The 20,724-nt window shown below is 34.2% G+C and overlaps 1 protein-coding gene across 1 annotated transcript in view; it reads right to left on the bottom strand.

Moving 5' to 3' along the window:
• The window catches only part of DPY19L3 (dpy-19 like C-mannosyltransferase 3), a 117,360-nt gene that overhangs the window by 94,505 nt on the left and 2,131 nt on the right, over nucleotides 1-20,724 (bottom strand). The window contains exons 2-3 of the mRNA XM_044664179.1: nucleotides 14,596-14,736; nucleotides 12,685-12,818 (exon numbers count right to left, since the gene is read on the bottom strand). Of these exons, the coding sequence (XP_044520114.1) occupies nucleotides 12,685-12,818; nucleotides 14,596-14,698 (237 nt within the window). The 5' untranslated portion in view covers nucleotides 14,699-14,736. The remainder of the gene's footprint in view (nucleotides 1-12,684; nucleotides 12,819-14,595; nucleotides 14,737-20,724) is intronic.

The following is a 20,724-nucleotide window of genomic DNA, read 5'->3' as shown; positions in this document are numbered from 1 at the left end:
TATTTCGCCCAATTATATGGCAACAAATATAACAATTTAGGAGATATGGATGAATATTTACAAAAATATAAATTGCCTAGATTAACAGCAGAAGAAATAGAATACCTAAATAATCCCATATCAGAAAAAGAAATTTAACAAGCCATCAAAGAACTCCCTAAGAAAAAATCACCAGGGCCTGCCTGATGGATTCACAAGTGAATTCTATCAGACATTCAAAGAGCAATTAATCCCAATTTAAAATAAAATAAAATAAAATAAAATGACAGCAGGGGAGAGTAATGAATGCTGGAGGGGATGTGGCAAAATTGGGACATTAATGCTTTGCTGGTGGAGTTGTGAACTGATCCAACCATTGTGGATGGCAATTTGGAACTATGTCCAAAGAGCTCTAAAAGAATGCCTGCCCTTTGATCCAGCCATACCATTGCTGGGTTTGTATCCCAAAGAGATCATAGATAAAAAGACATGTACAAAAATATTTATAGCCACGCTTTTTGAGTTAGCAAAAAACTGGAAAACGAGTGTATGCCCTTCAATTGGGGAATGGCTGAACAAATTATGGTATATGCTAGTGATAGAATACTACTGTGCTCAAAGGAATAATAAACTGGAGGAATTCCATGTGAACTGGAAAGACCTCCAGTAATTGATGCAGAGTGAAAGGAGCAGAGCCAGAAGAACATTGTACACAGAGACTGATACACTGTATTAAAATCAAACGTAATGGACTTCTGTACTAGCAGCAATGCAATGACACAGGACAATTCTGAGGGATTTATGGTAAAGATGCTTCCCACATTCAGAGGAAGAACTACAGGAGTGGAAACACAAAAGAAAAGCAAGTGCTTGAATACATGGGTTGAGGCGGACATGATTGGGGATGTAGAGTCAAAAAGACCACACCAATCAATATCAATAATATGGAAATAGGTCTTGATTGATGACACATGTTAAAACCAGTGGAAATGTGAGTTTGGTACAGGAGAGGGCTGAGAGGAGGGGAAGGAAAGAACATGAATCATGGGGAAAATATTCTAACTTAATTAATTATTAAATAAGCTTAATTAAAAAAAAAAGAAATACCCTATTGATGTGATATCCTAGCTACATGACAGCTTTTCCTTGATAATTTAAAATTAACATTTTCATCTTTTATGTTACTCTGCTTCAATTACAATTTTTTGATTACCAATGCCTAGAAATGAACATTTTTAAACATTTCAAATGCATTGAGCAATCTACTAGCTAGCTGTCTTTTTTTACACACGTTCTTTACCATCTGGACAATATAGCTTATCCAAAGTGAATAAAATGAACAAAGAAATATTTCAGGCAAGAATGTATTCAAATAATTTTGGGAAAAATAAACTACCTATCAAAATAAAAAGTGTAAAAAGAAAAGAACAGAATTTTAACTTCTTATAATACTGGCACTATTCTGAGAAATATAGAAATAAATTTAATTTGTATAATATTGTTTCATATTTCTAATACAATTCTATTTTTTTAAAAGACAAAATATTAATAGCAGCACTTTTATAGTAACAAAAAATTAGAAACAAAGTGGGGCTATTGAGTAGGGAATGGCTAAAACAAAATGTGATATGTAAATGTGATAGAAAATTATAAGAATTATAAAAAACCTGAAAAGACTTTTATGAATGGATACAAAGCAAAGTGATTAGTACAAGGAGCACAATTTATACCGGTATTACAGTAACATAAAAGAAAATTCTAATAACTTATTAAGTCTATCAATACAATGACCTATCAACAATCCAAAATTTTTAACAATAGACAAACACATTCTCTCTTCTCTCAGCAGAGAGGTGATGAATAAAAGAATGTCAGAACAGCACAAGCAATGAAGTCCTTGTTTGAATGACATGTATCTATCATAAGAGAGAGTGTTAATTTTGTGAATAAAAATGAGGAAAGAATTTTGATGATAGTTGATAAGTTGTAAAAATGATTCAAATAAAAAAGATTCAAAAATACAAGAAAAGAAAGAAAAGTTCATCAGTAAAACATTTACAAATACAGAAGAAAGAAGACATGTTCCCAAAGGGACACAGACAATCAGGGTAACATAGGTAGTACAAAATTTAAATTTAATGCCTATTCAAAAAACAATCCATTCATAACAGGAATTTGTAACTTTTTATACAATTCTTTTTTCTGTTCATTTTACATGGAAATGTTTATGTTTGTCAATTTTAAATTTATAATTTAAAAAAGAATTTTTAAAAATATAATGCCATAATATTGCCCATCCATCTTTACCTAGTCAGGTAACCTTGGGCATAGAATTAAGTATAGAGTAGGATCTCATTTTACAAAACTAATACATTTCAATACCTTTCATGTAAGTTGAAAATTGCACATAACAGTGAATCCCATTATTTAATAAGTATTTCTTCTATAAACATATCAAGGTACTTTACGATTTTTCTTAGGCTCCTGAGAGCTACCAGGATAACTACTCTTATAAATTGGGGCCATTACTAATATCTAAATAGCATTAATGAAACAAAGAGAAGCACTGCTCTGATGTAGACACAACTTCTTATAAGTAAGAACTACAGATGGTAGGAGTTAATATTTGGCACAAAACAATGTAATGGCTTATAGTAAGGCTTCTCGGAGAGAGAATGAGTGTGATTGGGTGAACTGCTTGGAGACTTTAGGTTTGGGGGAAATGGTGGCAGATTTAGAATGTAATTTAAATTTTTTTTACTTTATGTATTTTTCTGCCTTTATTTTTTTCTGATTGCCAATTACATATACATGAATTTGCTTGTGTTGAGTTCATGTACAATGAGGTCCTATTGTATATCAGATTTGGTTGATATGTTGGTTAGTTTTGCTGAACTGTTTTTCCTCCTTTTTTATTATTTGTTATTAGAGATGACATTTTAGGAGGAGAATAGGTATTTTGGAAAATGTAGATGATGTAAAAACAAAAGAAGGCAATAGAAATTTGAAAAGAAATAAATTCAGTTCCACAGCAGCAATAAAAGAAGGTCACAGGAAGGCTGGCAACATGGAGAAAACTATTGGGGAGAACCCTTCCTTCAAGGAAATGCAAAAAGGGAGAAACTGCTTCCAAAAAAAGGATCACAAAGGGTAAGCTTCCCTTTAGGAAGAGAATTACTTCAGGCTATTTAAGATCAGGGAAACCAGCACTTCTGATACCCAACAAAGAAGACAAAAAGCATTTTAGGATCTTGTAGTATTTCACACATGAGAGAAAAATAAAATAATATGAAAAGAATGATCAATTATCTCCATTAATGGTGGAGAATATGCTGTTAGAGACTGGCTCTTAGAAGGGACCAAAATAAAGTTGATAAAATATGTTTTACTAATGACACAAAGCTCTGGGATTATATTTAAATCCATGAAGAGAAAAAAAATCCATGGGAAACGATCTGAAACTGCCCATTTCTCCTCACATTGTATATGAGGCAAATATTTTTTCATTTAAAAAATATAAGTATAGTCTTGAACTGTATTGTGGAGAGCACAAATTAAAATCAAATGTAGATGCCAAAGAAGGAAATAATGACAAGTAATAGAAAGAAGGCATAACTGTTCATTTCTTTTTTGCTTCTGTTTTCTTTGTCAAGAAGGACCCTTAGCCTGCAAAGGATAGAAAATGAATGACTAATAAGGATTTAATATTTGATATAAGTAAGATGAAAGAAAGCCTGAATGTGGCTAATCTTAATGAATTCAAGACAAAATAATTGACATATTCTGGTGCTAAAATAAAAAATAACAAAAAGTTCAAATGGACAAAACCCCTCTTAATTTTCCTATTAATTCTATATATCTTGTTTGTACATTTTTTCCCATGTTGTCTCTTCCATTAGATTCTGAACTCCTTGAGGAAAGGAGCTCCTTTTTGCCTTTCTTCATATCACCAGTGCTTAGCAAAATGCCTGGAGCATAGGAAATGCTTAATAAATATTGCTTGCTTGCTTCATAATATCAGAGAGGAAGAACTAACATTAAGAAAGACCTGGAATCACACAAGGGACTACACAACTATCCCAATGTTGTTGCATTTGAGGAACTATTGCATAGGAATTTCTTTTCTAGCTGGTATTAATCTCATTTAAATACCCTTAATAAATAAATTGACATTTAAAATGTGTTTACAATTCACTTTGATGAATTGTATTTGATTTGAATTGTATTGTTTCAAATGTATTTGATTCGAATCTTGAAAAAAGCTAAGTCTTTCACAAGCAAATCCAGTAAAGAAAATAGAACAGTGAGTGGGTTAACACCATTCTAGAGTTTAAAAAAAAAGTCCCTTTCTTTAAGGTAATCAGACTGATTTGTGTGACCCATAAAGTGGTTTTGAAAATAGTTTCTAAATAAGAACTATAAAATTTTTTTTTGACCAATTGAAGCATCCTTAGCATAAGGTTGTAGTTCTCCCAAAGTGTCTACTTTGAAAGGAACACTCATTTGGATGCATAAATTCTAACAGCTTATAAAAATTCCAGTTTCATTGATTCACAGTATCCTCACATAAAAGCACTGAGATCTAAATGTCAAAATAGAATGCCTTCTGTCACTAAAAAGAATTACATAATATAAATAGAATTCTTATATTATAATATCTAACAATATAAAAATAATTGTTATAAATATTATATTAATGTAAATCTCCTTTTGATATAAGCCAAGAAGAAGATAAATTAATTACAGGGCCAATATGCTTAAAAACTGAATAGTCCTGTAACAATTAAAAATTCCTAAGAGCCTGGATTCCAAGTAAGAAAATTAATTTATTGGTCAGGCTAGCAATAGCCAAGAAATTAATTGATCAGTAATCTCTCCAGGTGATCAGACATTTGGCATTTTGAGTCACTAAATTCAATTTTGAAAGCTTATTATTTAGTCTTCCCCTAGACATCTCTAATTGGTGAATATCTAATATGGAAGAGGATTAAATTTTTTTTAACCCCTACCTTCTGCCTTAGAATTGATAGTACTGATTCTAAGGCAGAAGAGCAGCAAGAGCTAGGCAACTGGAGTTAAGTGTCTTGTCCAGGGTCACAAAGCTAGGGAAGTTCTGAGGGCAGATTTGAATCTAGAACTTCCCATCTCTAGGCCTGGCCCTAGCTTTAGGGGGGACTTTTAACAGGGACTAACTTTTAATTCCCCAATTCCTTCATGGTGGTAGTGTGGAGTCATGCCTGGTCATGATATTTTAATATCTCTTGGTGATCTAGAGAGAAAGATTGAGTTGGGTCTAGTTACATTTTGATCTCCATAACTCATTTCAATGGGGGACCCAAAGATGCTATCCTGCTGCCCCCTACATATACTTGGTTTAAACTTGTGTTTTTGTTTACCAGGCAAGATGAAACTCATGATCTCAATTTCAATCACTCCACTTTAGAAGATGTTTTGAGGTAGGGAATGTGAAAGTATTCCTTGGATTTGTTAGGAACAAAGAAATGAGGAAGAAGTTTGAAAGACAAATCGAGACACAGTTACAAAAATATACAAAGCATTACTTAAAACAGAAAGAATAGAAGATTAGAAAAAAATCATCTCAGCCAAAAGTAGGAAAAAAATATCTACTCAAATAAAATAATTGCTGTTTGAAAGCAAGCAGCTTCCCTTTTTATAAATTGCCTCTGGACAACTTAGAATTAGAACCAGAAAACTGCTCTGCTTTTGTTGGTCTTAAAATTACAATTCAATAAATTGTATAATATAAAATATTTTACATTTTATATATTACATGTAATTATGTATTAATGTATTATATATGGTAATAAATAGGACAAAATAAACATTAAGTACCTAATGTGTACATAACACTATGCCCACTGCTAAAGGAATTACAAAAGTTATATAAGACATATACAGATACAAAGTTTGTATAAGATGTGGTTCCTTACCTCAAGAAAGCTTACAGACCTCTTGTAGGTAAGACACCAAAAATATACAATATACACTATACATTAAATAAAAAATGCATGAGTTATAAAACAAAGTGCTATGTGAACCCCAAGGAGGAACATCTTTATAATTGAGTGAGTCAGAGAAATTTTCATAGAGGAGTCAGGTAGCATCTGAGTTTGTTTTGAAGAATAGATAGGAATTCAGCTTTTCCAAGCACAGGTGAAAGCTTAGACAAAAGCATAGAGGCATGAAATTCCTATTTGGTAGGACTATGAAATACTTGGAGAAGAAAAACAAAAGAAAAGCCCGGAAAGGTGGGATAGGACTAGATAGTAGATGGTCTTGAATGACAGACATAAGTTTGCATTTCACTCAGTAGGCAATAGGTAAAATTTGAGAAGTATTATGACCACATCTTTGCATAAGAAAAATGGATTGGCAAGGGAAAGTGGAAGTAAGAGAACAGTTAGGAGGCCAATAGTACATAAGAATAGTAAGTAGGCCTTGTATTAAAGTGGTGGTTGTATAAATTGAGATGAGAGGGTAGATTAGAAAGAGGCTTTGGAGAATGAATTGGGAGGATCTGGTAACTGATAGTAAATAAGAGGTAAAGGAGAGATGTTTTGGGGGGTCTTACTTAAGCCAGTTCCTACAGGAGGAATAAGTTCAATTTTGGAACAAAGTCACACACCCATTGCTCATTCAACAGTTAACAAAAGGAGATTGGCTTAGCCATAGAAGAAGAGAGATATTCAACAAGGTTGGTCATCAGAAAATCCCTTGAGTTGATTCAAAAGAGTGAAGCTCTCATCACAATCAAACATCTGAGATCCTTTCACCTCTTTGTGGCTGCTTTAAACCCAAGTGATGAAGTAAACTCAGGAGTATGAGCTTTTAGTTCCCTGAGCTAACTAATTTTCAAGGAATGTCTCAATACTTTTTAAGAAAGAACTAATCTAACCTGCATGGGAGTAAGTGTTAAGATTTTACTCCTTCAGCAAGAGGAAGGAACCAAAGATAACCTCAAGATTTTGAATATGTGAAACTTGGTGAATGGTAGTGCCACAGACAGAAATAATCAAGTCATAAGAAGGAACAATTTTAATGATTTAATTATTACCTTGCTAAATCCCAATTTTAGATTACTCCCACTGTCTGCCTCCTTTACTCCTTCTCACATGCTGCTGAATAGAGCAGTAATGCTTTCTGATTCTACTTTAAATTTATGTTATCTAACCTTAACTGGACGCTCTTTGCAGCAAGGCAATCCATTTACTCCTTCCAAACTGATTCTCTATTCTTTTCCCCAGAGACTATTCCAAACCTCCCATATTTCCACTTCTTCCCACCTTCTCAGCTGGATGGTCTTACTTTATACTTGAGGAAAAAAAGGCTGTTTGACACGAACTCCCATTTTTACCTCTTCTACATCTCAAAATTCCTTGATATCACCCCCTATTCTCTCCTTTCCTCCACTCTCTGATAATGAGGTTGCCTTTCTCACCAAGGACAACCTCTTAAGTGTGTCCTTGATCCCACCTCCTCCTATCTTCTTATGCAGATTGCCCCCTCAATCACTACTCAACTCCCCACTCCTTCCCCTTTCCTTTCCCATCTTGGTTATTTCTCAGCTACATATAAACATATCCAAGTCTCTCATATCTGATCTGCTGCTAGACTTTATGAATCACCATCCTTCTTCATTTCCCCTACATATGTATTGTTTCCCATAGTTTGAATTTGAGATCCTTCAAAGTAGAACTGGGTAGATTATGTCTCTAGGGCTTGGTAAAAAATAAATATTTAATAAATATTTCCTTTTACATTCTTTTAAAACCTTCAATAGATTATAATATGCTCTCAAACTGTCATTCTAAATATCTCCTCCATTTTGCTGCCAAACTCCTTATAAAAGCTGTCTAAAAGTAGTTCTTCTACTTTCTCTCCTCAAATTCATTTCTCAGTCTTTTGCAATCTGGCTTCCAACTTCATTTAACTCAAAGGAAGTATTATCTCCAAAGTGACCACTAATCTCTGATGGTATTTGCCAAAATACTAGCTGCTAAATCAGATGATATTTTCTCAATTCTCATTATTCTTGGCCTCTCTGACACATCTAATACTACTGACAACCCTCTCTTTCTAGATACTCTATCTTCTCTTTTGTGCATGTGACACTATTCACCTGATTTTCCCGATACCTACTTTTTTCAGTCATCTTTGCTGGCTCATCATCTGTATCATGATCCATAATCATGGATGTTTCCCAAGGCTCTGAGATCCTCTATATCTCATACTTGGTGACCTCATCAGATCAGCCATAGGTTTAGACATCATTTTAGGTTAATGACTCAAAGATCTATATATCCAACTTAGCTTCTCTCCTGAGCTTCACCAATTGTCTGTTGGATATTCAAATCACTAATACAGCCTTCAAAACTGTCTTGTAATTAGCAAAATATTTTTAGCAGCTCTTTTTGTAGTGGTGAAAAATTGGAAATGGAGGAGTTGTCCATCACTTGGGGAATGGATGAATAAGTTGTAGTATATAGTTGTAATGAAATACTATTGCACCATAAGAAATGACAAATAGGATGAATTCATAAAAACCTGGAAAGACTTATATGAACTGATACAAAGTGAAGTGAGTAGAACTAGGAGAACAATGTATACAATGTATCTGAAATATTATATGAGAATCAACTATGAAGGACTAAGCCATTATCAGCAAAGCAAGTTTCCAAAATAGCCACAAGGGATTTATGATGAAAATGCTATCCACAGCCAAAGAAGAAATTGTTGGACTCTGACTGTAGATCAAAGCATGTCATCTTCCTCTTTATTTTCTTCATGAGATTTTTATTGTGTAATGTGTTCTATCACAAATGAACAATATGAAAATATGTATTGCATGAAAGCACTGCTATAACCTATTTCAGACTATTTACTGCCACAAGGAGGTGGAAAAAAGGAAGGGAGAGAGAAAATCTAAATTCTAAAAAGTCAGAAAACAATTGTAAAAAGAATTCTACATGTAAGTGAATATCTTGTATCTATTTTGTGTGAAAGTGTATGTATATATATATTTGTTTGCATACATCTCTCTCGGTGGAACCTTAAAGGCCAGGACTGTTGCATTTTTGTCTTTGCACCCCAAATGCCTGACACAGAAGGTGCTTAATAAATGCTTGATTAATTCAATTCTAGATATAGCAAGTTTAGGATGACAGTAGGACATAAATGTTAAGATTAATATTGGGGAATTATCTTCATAGAAGTTGTAGTGGAAGCCATGTTAGTGAATCAGATTATCAAAGGGAAGAGTGTAGAAAAGAAAGAAAGCAGAGCCAAGGAATAGCCATATTAAAAGAATGAAGCCATTACAGAGGAGGAATTTCTAAAGGGTCTGAATGAGTGTCTAGTATTCCTGAAGCTAAAGGAGAGGAAAATGTCCAATAAAATAAAATAATCAATGTTAAAATGTACAAAGAGGTCAAAGAAGATAAGAAATGGTAAACACACACACACACACACACACACACACACACACACACACACACACACACATATAACCCCTGTATCTAGGAAGATGGGGATAGAAGAAAAAATAAAGCAAAGAAAACAGCTAAAAGTGTGAAATGTAGGTATCAGGTATAGATTTTTTTCAAGTTTAGCAGTGGAAAAAAGGGAAATAAGTAGCTGAGAGGGTTAAAGGTCTCAAAGCAAAGGGTTTTTTTCTTTACCAAGAATTTTCAGTTATGAAATCATCTTTATTTTTTTACCTTTTCTATTAACACTAAGCAAGCCTAGAAAAGAAAAAGAAATTGTATGGTCGAAGTTACCCAATAGAAAGGAATTAAAGATCAGAAAAGGAATTAAAAATGAAAAATCAAAATATTATGAACAATCAATTATAAAAAAATAATTAAGCAAACTATTAACAACCATATTAAAAATGCTTCAAATCAATAATGATAACACTTATCAAAACCACCTTTATGTTTTACACACCCAGGAAACTCACAAATAAGTCAAAAGATGAGAACAATCCATGTTGGAGCTGTTGTAGAAAGATAGGCACAAACTAATACATACATAGTAGAACTGCGAATTGGACAAACCATCCTGGAGAACAATTTGGAATTATGCAACAAAACTAAGATAATATGGGATGGATCTCTAGAAAGGACAAAGGGAGGAGCATAGAGGGAAATGTAGGCAATGTAAAAAACCAAATATCAGTAAAATGTATTTCAAAGAAGAAATGGCAAGAGGTAAGGGGAAAGATTTTAGGATTGTAGCTAGTGAAACATTAAAATTATAAACTATGGGGTCAATTCTGGACATGGAGGCAAGTTGAAGTTGAAGAGTAAATTAGATAGGGATGGGTCAGGATAGAGATGGCCATTATGAGAACAAAAAAAGTAGGTCTATCAAGAGTTAGGGAGTGGAGGACAGGAGGTTGTAGAAGGAGAATGAATTTCAATTCAGTTCAAAGAATCAAATTTCAAGATTTGGTCTTGGAAGATATAGCAAAATTCTATAAGAATTACAAGAGGTATGGTAGGGCCATGTTGTAGTATGGTGGAAGTAAGATACAAAAAGTGGTCGTTAGAATTGAGGTAATATGGCAATTGGAGTAGTACAGAAGACCACAACGCCAGGAACTAAAGTCACTGAAAAAATTAAGACAATGCTCTAAAGGTGCACCAACCATGATGAGGAGAGGATGGTATAAGCAAACACTTCAAAAAAGTAAAAGTAGGGGCAATTAGGTGGCACAGTGGATAGAGAGCCAGACCTGGAGTCAGGAATACCTGGGTTCAAATCTGGCCTCAAACACTTCCTAGCTGTATGATCCCAGGCAAGTCATTTACACCCCCAACTGCCTAGCCATTACTACTCTTCTAAATTAGAACTGATATTTCATATTTATTCTAGGTCAGAAGGTAAGGGTATAAAAAAAAAGCAAAAGTTATTGAGAAATATGAGATGAACAGGAAGTGAGGGGAATAGAAAAGGTTTCAAAAGATCTGGTATCTCCTTGGGGAAAAGCAATGCTTTTAGTAAAAGTAAAAACAGTTAACTGAAAAGATGAATAATATGGGGGAATTTATTGATATAAACACAGGTGTACTAAAGCACATGGTGAAATGAACTAGGTAAGGAGTGAACTGGGTTGGAGTAGAATAGCAGTGACTAGAAATACAGATGAGGGTTTTGGAAGAAATAGGATGGGCATGTTATTTGTACTTGAAGTTGATGAAATGATGAATGGAATCTAAAAGCCAGTACAATAAGAAGAGAGACAGTTTGTTGCAACAAAACCTCTTAGAATTCAAATCAGAAAACACGGACTTCAATTCCAAATCTGTCACTTTCTACATGTAACCTTTGGCAATTCATTTAACCTTTTCAAGTCTCATTAGTTTTCTCATCATAACATAAATTGGATCAGACTAGATCTGTGATGGCGAACTGATGGCATGTGTGCCAAAGATGGCATGCAGAGACCTCTCTGTGGGGCTCGTGTGTCATCACCCACCAGAGTTAGTTAAGAGAAAGGCAGAGAAACTCAGGTGAAGCTGCTCCCTTCCCCCTTTCTACCACACCTCCCTGCTCCTCTGCCCAGCAACCCAATGAGAGGATTACTCCCTCCCCTGAGCAGAGCACATGGGCCATTCCCCTTCCTTTCTCCACCCCCTGTCTGGAGTAAGGGGAGGGGGGGTGGGAATCAGGAAGCGGAGGAGTCACAGCACACAGTCTGGGGCAAGGGCAAGGCACAGCACGTGATCTCTAAAAGGTTCACCACTGTTGGACTCAAAAGTTTCTTTTTGCTCCAAATCTACAAACAATGAGCCATAAGAATTAAAATAATCAGGATTTATAGTAAATCCTTCCCTAGACTTAGAGACAAGAAGTAGAACTTTCAACTGGAGAATCCATTGCCAGGGAATTATGTGTTTCCCTTCCAGGTATGTTAAGGCATCTCAATGGAGTGAATAAGACTTCAGTTCTCTGTGCTTTTAGACCTCCAGAATATGGATGAAAGAATAAACTGCTGCTAAATAAGATCCAGTATATATAAAGTCTTTCTCCTACATGTCCTAGGTCTTCTTGTTTGAGGGAAGAGCTGTGAACCTTGGGGTTCTGTGTTCTGCAGGCTGCTAAACCATAGACAGGGAGGAAAAAAACTGCTCAACAGATTCTAGTTTCCTTGAAATTTCCCCATTCATTTATATCTCCTTAACTGAGGGAAGCAAAGTACTTTGATTTCAGGTTCTTTACCATCATTACCAGGGCCCAACTGATCCAATGGTTTAACTTCCCAGCTAGAGTCATGGTAGATAGGTAATTTTAATAAAAGACACACAAGCTAAATACCAACATTTTCAGGGGTCCATCTAAAGGACCTAAACTAAGCTATGTTTATAGCCAAACTATAAGTGTATCTATGGAGCCAAAGGCTTTTCTGACAAAAATCAAACTTTGGCACTGAAGAAACAAATTAGAAGTAGAAACTCCTTTAACATCTACTCTTTGGAAATTTTCATTGATCATCTTGGTATACTAGATGCTTAGCAATGAGACCATATTATGTCATATGTCCTTAAAATGGGATCTCAGTTTCATGGATTTATTAAGAACCAATGCCTTGCAAGAACTGTGATCTAGACATTCAGAATTATTCAATTTTTCTCATAGTTGTTTGAAAAAATAATTGTTAAATAATTAATTGGAACCCCTTACCTTAATGTTAGAAAACCATAAGTCATTTTCATGTAAAGTAGCAAGGTAGATGGAAGTAAGAAATCCAATGCAAAGGCCAATAGTTCCACCAATCATATATGATAGAATTTTCCATAATCCTCTCCCACTGTAAACTTTTGGACAAGGAAAAATAAGTCTGTTAAGAATTCAATCATTTTACTATTGATCACATTGACATGTCAAGTTTTTTTAATCTTTTCATAACTACTTGGTTAAGGCTTATATTACATTTTTTAAAATTATAAATAATGTTAGGGCTACACAGAATAATCTAGTATCCAATGAAGAATATAAGGGCTGTGATAAACTGAAAGGTGTATGTTCATTATTTATGAGAATGCATCAGGGTCTGAAATACAAAACTTAAGAGTTGGAAGAGACTTTAGTAGCCAAGCATTCAGTCTAATATATATATATATATATATATATAATCCCCACTATAATATATACCCAAAAAGTGATTGTTCAGCTTCTGTATGAAGGTTTCCAAGTTAGGAGACTCCACCATCTCTGGAGGCAATCCATTCCATTTTTGGAAACTAATTATTAAGGAGCTTTTCCCAACATCAAGACTACTTAAGTCCCCCTGCAAATTCTATCCATTATTTCTAGTCAAAACAATACTAATCCCTCCTCCATGATGTCCATAAAAAAAAAACAAACAACATAAAAGGGGGAAGGAATTCATTCTGGTAAATGACAGAAGAACAGTCAATTACATTATTTGGCAAAAATTTTATATACATACAGACTCTTTCTTCAGAATATAAGATTAGTGGATATGTAACCAACATAATCATGGGGTTATCCTTAGAATGTCTGCCAATTTTGTTAAAAATGATGACTAAACATAAAATTTTATTTTAGAGTAAGCTTTAAAAAATTTCAGAGTATTTATTACATTAAATACAGCATGAATTTTATATTGCAAAGTCTTTTGTCTTTTAAATACCCAACTATGTATTTTTCAGAGCAGCTAGGTACACAGAGTGGATAGAATGCTTGGTCTAGAGTCTTTAAGATTCATTTTCCTGAATTCATATCTGGCCTCAGACATTTACTAGCTATATGACTCTGTTTGCCTCAGTTTCTCATCTATAAAATGAACTGGAGAAGGAAATGGCAAACAATTCCAATATCTTTGCCATCTTTGTCATGAAGAGTTGGAAATATCAGAAAATAATTGAACAACAAATATATTTTTCTCCAAACAAAATTATAATTCATACATTTTTGATAATTTTCTCTATTTGGAGTGAACACTAAATCAAACCCACTCTGATAATTATTCCATGTTTCAAATTGTATATCCCCCTGGCGATTGCAGACTAGAAAGATTAGAGATCGCATGAGCCCCTGGTTAAAAATGATTGCACAAAAATAAAAAAGAAGGACTTTATTTGCTCAGTCATGGACATAGCAGTTAAGGCTTGAGGGAATCATGAACCCTAAAGTTTTGCACATTTAATGCACAACTTTGAGGAATTTCTCTGTATTCCAGTTACCTCAGTTACATAAACTGTATGTAGCGATTTAATGTTCAATACAAATATTTTTAAATACCAAACATTAGAGAAGTTAATAAAAAGTCATTAAAAGGGTTTTAAAAAAACATGTGCATCAAAGATGTGTCTTCAAATATAATTTAAACCTCACTTAGATTTTAATGTCAAAATTCAATTAATGAAGTGTTTGTTTACCCATTCATTTGATCACATTGTATAAACTGTCTGCTGATGAATAATTTTCAATCTTTTGAGTCTTTTATAAGAAAGGCCCCAGACAATGTAGTACCAAACTCTTAAACAATTACATGCTCAGGTTATAATGAAAGGTTTTTATTTTAAAATGCAGTAACATAAAAATGCTGCATTTGTTGAAATTACCTACCAGCTAACAATTGTCTTTCCAATTCTTCCTCTTCCTCCTGTGATGGGTAATCCTCATAAACGTTTGAGACTTTTATTTCTTTCCTTTGCCTGAGAGCTGTCATGATGTAAGACTTTCATGCATTTTTCTTCAAACCAATCCCTACACAAATAGCACAGCAATAAATGTTTCAGCCCATGTAAAGTTACTGTTGAACTAGTATGCCTGTTACTTTATTAAATACTTTTAAAAAATATGTTGAACAAGTCTGAAAGACTTAAAAACTTTGATCAATGCAATGACCAACCATAATTCCAGGGGGCCATCTTCTGCCAGAGAGGCAATGGACTCAAGATTCAGAATGATACATTTTTGGACATGGCCAATGTAGAAATTTGCTTTGCTTTACTGCTTATTTGTACAGAGGTTTTCTTTTGTTTTCAAGCGGAGAGGTGGGAAGAAGAGAGAGAAAAATACTTATTAAGTGAAAAAATAAAAAAGTAAAATATATAAGAAACAAAGTTGGCCTTAAATTAAGTCAAAGTAGGTAGCTACATTACTCAAACTAACTCTTTCATCAACCTGTCATAGTGACATTTTCCCTCCAACTTGTCCTCAAATTTCTACTAGTAATGTTATAAAGGGAAGAGATGAGGAAGAAAAGTTGGTGGGACACTAAAGAAGAAATTTACTTCCTCCCAATTTTTCCCCAAGGCCAATCCTGGTGAAAGATCACAAAATCTGAAGTAGTGAAAAGGACCTCATAACCCATCTAGTCAAATCCAAACTTTAATAAGAATTCCTCTAAACAATCATCTAGCCCCTGCCCAATACCACAAATGAAGGAGAACCCAATGGTTTGAAGTATCCCATCCCACTTTGGGATAGCTCTCATTGTTAGGAAGTTTTTCATTATGGAAGGTCTAAATTTGAATGTTTACAACTTCTACCCATTACTATCATATCCCTAACTGTTCTTCCTTTTCCCCAGCTAAATCCTCCTATTGTATGACCTCTCTAGGTCCTAGCGATCTTCTAAACACTTTAGGTCAGCTGTCTCTCTCCTAAAACAGAGAGACGAGAACTGAACACAAACTCAAGATTTGCTCCAATGCCTTCCTCTCTCTGCTTAGCTTTACATTTACACTGTATATATCTTGCATTGAACTAGTTAATTACATGCTGACTGCCTCATTTGAATGTAAGGCCCTTAAGGACAAGAACTGTTTCTACTTTTCTTTGAATCCTACATTTAACACTGTCTGGTATATAGTAATCACTTACTATATCCTAGTTGACTACCATTTCCCTAGTCCATAGTCCATGACTATGCCTTTCATTATACATTTGCTTTTTCTTTACTTATTTTATACTGCTTCACATTGATTTTTATAGTTCACTAAACTGCTCAAATCTTTGTCAGAATTGCTGTCTAACCACACTTTGCTCATTTTAAACTTGCAAAGTTGATTTATGGACCCAGTTGAAGGCATTACATTTCTCCCTTGATTTAACCCACTACTCTAACCTTTCATGATCTTTTTGAATCCTGTATCATTCAATGTGTTAACTATTCCTCCCAATTTTGTGTATGCTAAAAATTTAATAAGCATGACATCTGTATCTTTAGCCAAGTCACTGATTTTTTTAAAAAGGTTCATTTTCACTGACCAACTATTCCACTGTCTCTTCTAAGTCAACTTCAGACCATTAATAACTATTTTTTGAGTCTAGTCATTAAGCAGATTAAATTTCACCTGAGTATTACTATCTAGCTTCAATCTCTCTATCTTGTCCACAAAAACATGAAACTTTGTCAGATGCTCTGCTAAACTCTAGGTAAGCCATATCTACAGCATAGACTCTTGATCTACCAGAAAGGAAATAATGTCAAAAAAAAAAAAAGGAATGAAGTTAATCAAGTAGGACTTGTTTTTGAAGCCATGCCAGTTTGGGGGATTTTTATTCCTTTTCTAAATGTTCACTCTTCATCCTTTCTATTGCAACATGGAAAATGGCATAACACATACCAGACTCAAACTCAAGGTTATTGACAGTTTTCTAATTATATTCTATTGCCTCCTTTGAACTTCAAGACATTACCCTTTTCCAATTCTGCAGTCTTTCTCTTATTCTACATGATCTTTAAAAAATCATGCAGTTCAGCAATCACGTTTTTTAGTTCTTTTAGTATCACAGGATGTAGTTCATCTGAAACTAGTGACCTAAATGCATTAAAAGCTAGGTGGCTTCTCCTACTATTTTCCTATTTATCTTGATTATCAATTCTCTATTGGTCACATATGTTCTGGACCTTTTTGGTCCAGAAATAGTTCTTTTTGGAAAAGAAAACATATAAAGTAAGAGCTTAACTCCTATAGTTATTATTCAATTTTGGTTATCAACAATCCCCTTACTTAACAAGTCTAGCCCTTCTTTGATCCTCCTGGTTTCCCCAAGGTAGCTTACAAAAAGTCCCCAAACCATTTTTTTATACTTAGCTTTTCTCATTGGCCTCAGGTTATTTTGAGATATCTGAGATACAGGACTGTGCTATGATTTTGCATTTAGCTCACACACACACACACACACATACACACACACACACACACACACACACACAGAGCTTGTCCTTACTTTCATCTTTCATAGATTTATTGTAAAATTCTAAGTTAATTAATTACCTGTGCATTTATATTTAATACTTTGAACAACTTCTCTTTTTTTTCCTTCAATGGAATTGTTTCACTTTGGAATTTAATTCTTCAGAATCGTTCATCCCTCCTGGGTTGACTTCCTTTGTAGAATATTAGCACATAAGATCATACATATCCTTTTTTAAACTCTGAAATTTCCTCTCCCAAAGTGTAAGATGCATGAACTATTTCACAAATTCCACAATGGAATGAATGGTTGATAACTTAGATATCAGCATCCTCTGAATAACACATATCTAAGAGATATAAAAATTGCTTACCTTTTGTCATTGAACAGAAATAATGTGTAAAATAATGCTTAAATTCAATTAGTTCATTTCCCAGACATTAAAACAGAAGATAACAGTATTCTAATCTTGAAAACTTTATACTTCTAGTTATTACCATTAATAGTAGACTCATTATTTCTCTTTGGTGTATGGAATTAGGCAGGTCTCCTCAGTATAAAACAAGGATGCCTCACTGAATCCTCTGTGTGACCTATGTACATGTTGTTCTGCTGATCAGAATTGTTCACTTTTCTCCCAATTGGCTCACTTATGAAACCTTCTCTGATACCATAGGCTAAAAGTTATTTCCACCTGATCCCTCCCCTAAGTCCTTTCTAATACCTAGTATCTCTGATGTATATTATGATCATTTGCATACCTGTCATTTCTACAGCTGAATTTTAAATGTTTTGAGAGATGGGACTTTTATTCATCTTCATATTTCTCTCTGTCTCTCCAATGTCTAACATAGTATCATTATAGAAAAAGTACTAATATTTGTTGATATCTGTTGAATTGAAATGGTAGAAAGTGTTAGATTTGGAAGTCATGGAAAACAGATTAAAATACCACTTCTAACACTTAGTACCTGAGTGACTCTGGGAATGTCACTTAATCTTTCATCCTCAATTTCCTCATCTGTAAAGTGGGGATTCTAATACCCATACCTCCCTCACAAAGTTATTGTGAGGCTCGAATAAAATATAATTGTTTGTGTCATTATTATTATTATTGTCCTGTGCTTCATTCATTATAGATATTTGCTGAAAAAATGGTTGGAATTTGCAAAGATGTAAATTTATAGATATTTACTGAGTACATAGCCTCCTAAAGCACTATGAAAAGTACATGGATGTTCAAAAATTTCTTCCCAATTAGACCATAAATGTCTTAAGGCTAAAAATGTTTCGTTATTATTCTTGTGATTCCCATAACACATAGCATAGTGTTGAATACAGAAAATACTTGACAGATATCTCTCTCTCTCTCTCTCTCACACTCACACACACACACACACACACGGATTTCAAGACAGACTTGTCCAGGGTCACACAGCTAGGAAGTGTGACAAAACATACTTTGATTGATATTGCACATTTTATCTGATATTGGTATTTTACAAAATTTCAAATTAGTAAGGGATTTGAGGAGGTCTTCTAAGATTTTTAAAAATCCCTCTATAATATACTTTGAAAATTATCATGATGCCTTTCTTTCCCTGAAGACATTCAATGTGGAAGAATCTAATACACCTCACAAGGTAGCCTATTATACTTTTGAATAACTTTAATTGTTACAAAGTTTTTTGTTTTTACTGCATTAATCCTAAATTTGCCTCTCTACAACTTTCACCCAATAAATCTAGATCTGCATTTTGGGCCAAACACAACAATCTATTCCCATTTCCTCAAATGTTTGAAGTAGCTATTATGGCACCAGTAAGTACTCTCTTCTCCAAGTTAAATATTCCAGGTTCTTTCATCTAAAGCTCTTATGACCAGATCTTGATATCATTCACTACCATCCTAGTTGTAGCTTTCTGGATACTTTCTGGCTTATCAATGTTCTTCCTAAAATATGGCATCCAGAATGGAACAAACTATTCTATATGTGTCAGACTAGGTCAGATTACATTACAACAGGACTATTATCACCTCCCTAATCTCCCAAATGTGTTTCTCTTATTGTAACCTAAATTTTCTTAGCTGTCTTATCATACTGTTGACACACACTGAATTTTGAATCCACAAAAAATCCCAAATCTTCTTCAAATTGTTCTCTAGTTAAGATGTTCTCATATTGTATTTGTGAATATGTTCAGAATCCAAGGATATAAGTTTACATTTATCTTTACTAAATTTAACCATTAAATAGGATTGTGTTCTATTATAAAATGTCATGAAGGGGGGCAGCTGGGTAGCTCAGTGGATTGAGAGCCAGGCCTAGAGACAGGAGGTCCTAGGTTCAAATCCGGCCTCAGACACTTCCCAGTTGTGTGACCCTGGGCAAGTCACTTGACCCCCCATTGCCTACCCTTACCTCTCTTCCACCTATAAGTCAATACACAGAAGTTAAGGGTTTAAAAAAATAAATAAATAAAATAAAATAAAATGTCATGAAGGAATATAGGCCCTGAAAAGTATCATATACATCTGCTGTTCCACCCTTACTAAGTTCTATCTTCACCACTCTACAGAAGTAGCTCTTTTCCAAAGTCATTAATGATCTCCTTATTACTAAATTCAAAGGTTGTTTTTTTTAGTTTTCATTCTCCTAGATATCTCAGTCTCACAGGATACTCTTATTCACTCTTTCCCTCTTGATACTCCCCTAGGATTCTCTCTTAAGATCCTCCCTACCTCTTTAATAACTCCTTTTATGGCCCCTTTTATTATTCTACAGCATTACAAAGTCATTTAGTGCAGTGGAACTTTATTCCTCCTCCAGACTCCTATATAAGGGTATATAAGAGGCTTTGGCATCATCATTCTTCCATTGTTTATACAATATTTTGAGCTTAGCCACTAGAAAGGGTTTTAGTGATCACTACTATGGAGATGATGCAGGCTAGATAACTTGTAAACTCCAATAATACTATATATTCAACAAGTTCAAATTTGGATTTATTATCTTCCTCCAAAAACTTCCCCCTTCTTTCTAACTTTTTAAATTTTGACCACAGTCCTATCATTTCTTCAAATTACCAAGCTTGAAACCCCAGACTTATCAGTGACTTCTTCCTTCTCTCTTTACCTCAGTTTCCTTATCCATGTAATGAGGGAGTTAAACTAGATGGCCTCTAAGATTTCTTCCACTTCTAAATATATGACTAATCAGTTGCCAAGAACATTGATTCCACTACCAGCATCTTTTGTTTATCTTCCTTCTTCCATCCATCCACAGTATTGTTGCCAGAATAACCTTTCTAAAGCAAAATCTGACCAAATTACCACCCTGTTCAAATACTTTCAGAGGCTCACCATTCCCTGGCAGTAAAGACAATTCATAAGCCTCTGTTAATCTTCTATAGCCTACATTTCCAATATTATTCAGATACCTACTCTTCAGATACTCTGCTCCAGCCAAACCAAACAGCTTGCCATTCTGTCCCTGCACTACCTCCATATCCTTAACTGTTGAAATTCTTCCCTTCTCCATGTTTT

This window comes from Gracilinanus agilis, chromosome 2 (genome assembly GCF_016433145.1).
Source record: "Gracilinanus agilis isolate LMUSP501 chromosome 2, AgileGrace, whole genome shotgun sequence".
Classification (NCBI taxonomy): Eukaryota; Metazoa; Chordata; class Mammalia; order Didelphimorphia; family Didelphidae; genus Gracilinanus; species Gracilinanus agilis.
Note: the sequence above shows the minus strand (reverse complement) of the source record. Positions and strands in the feature narration are given on the sequence as shown.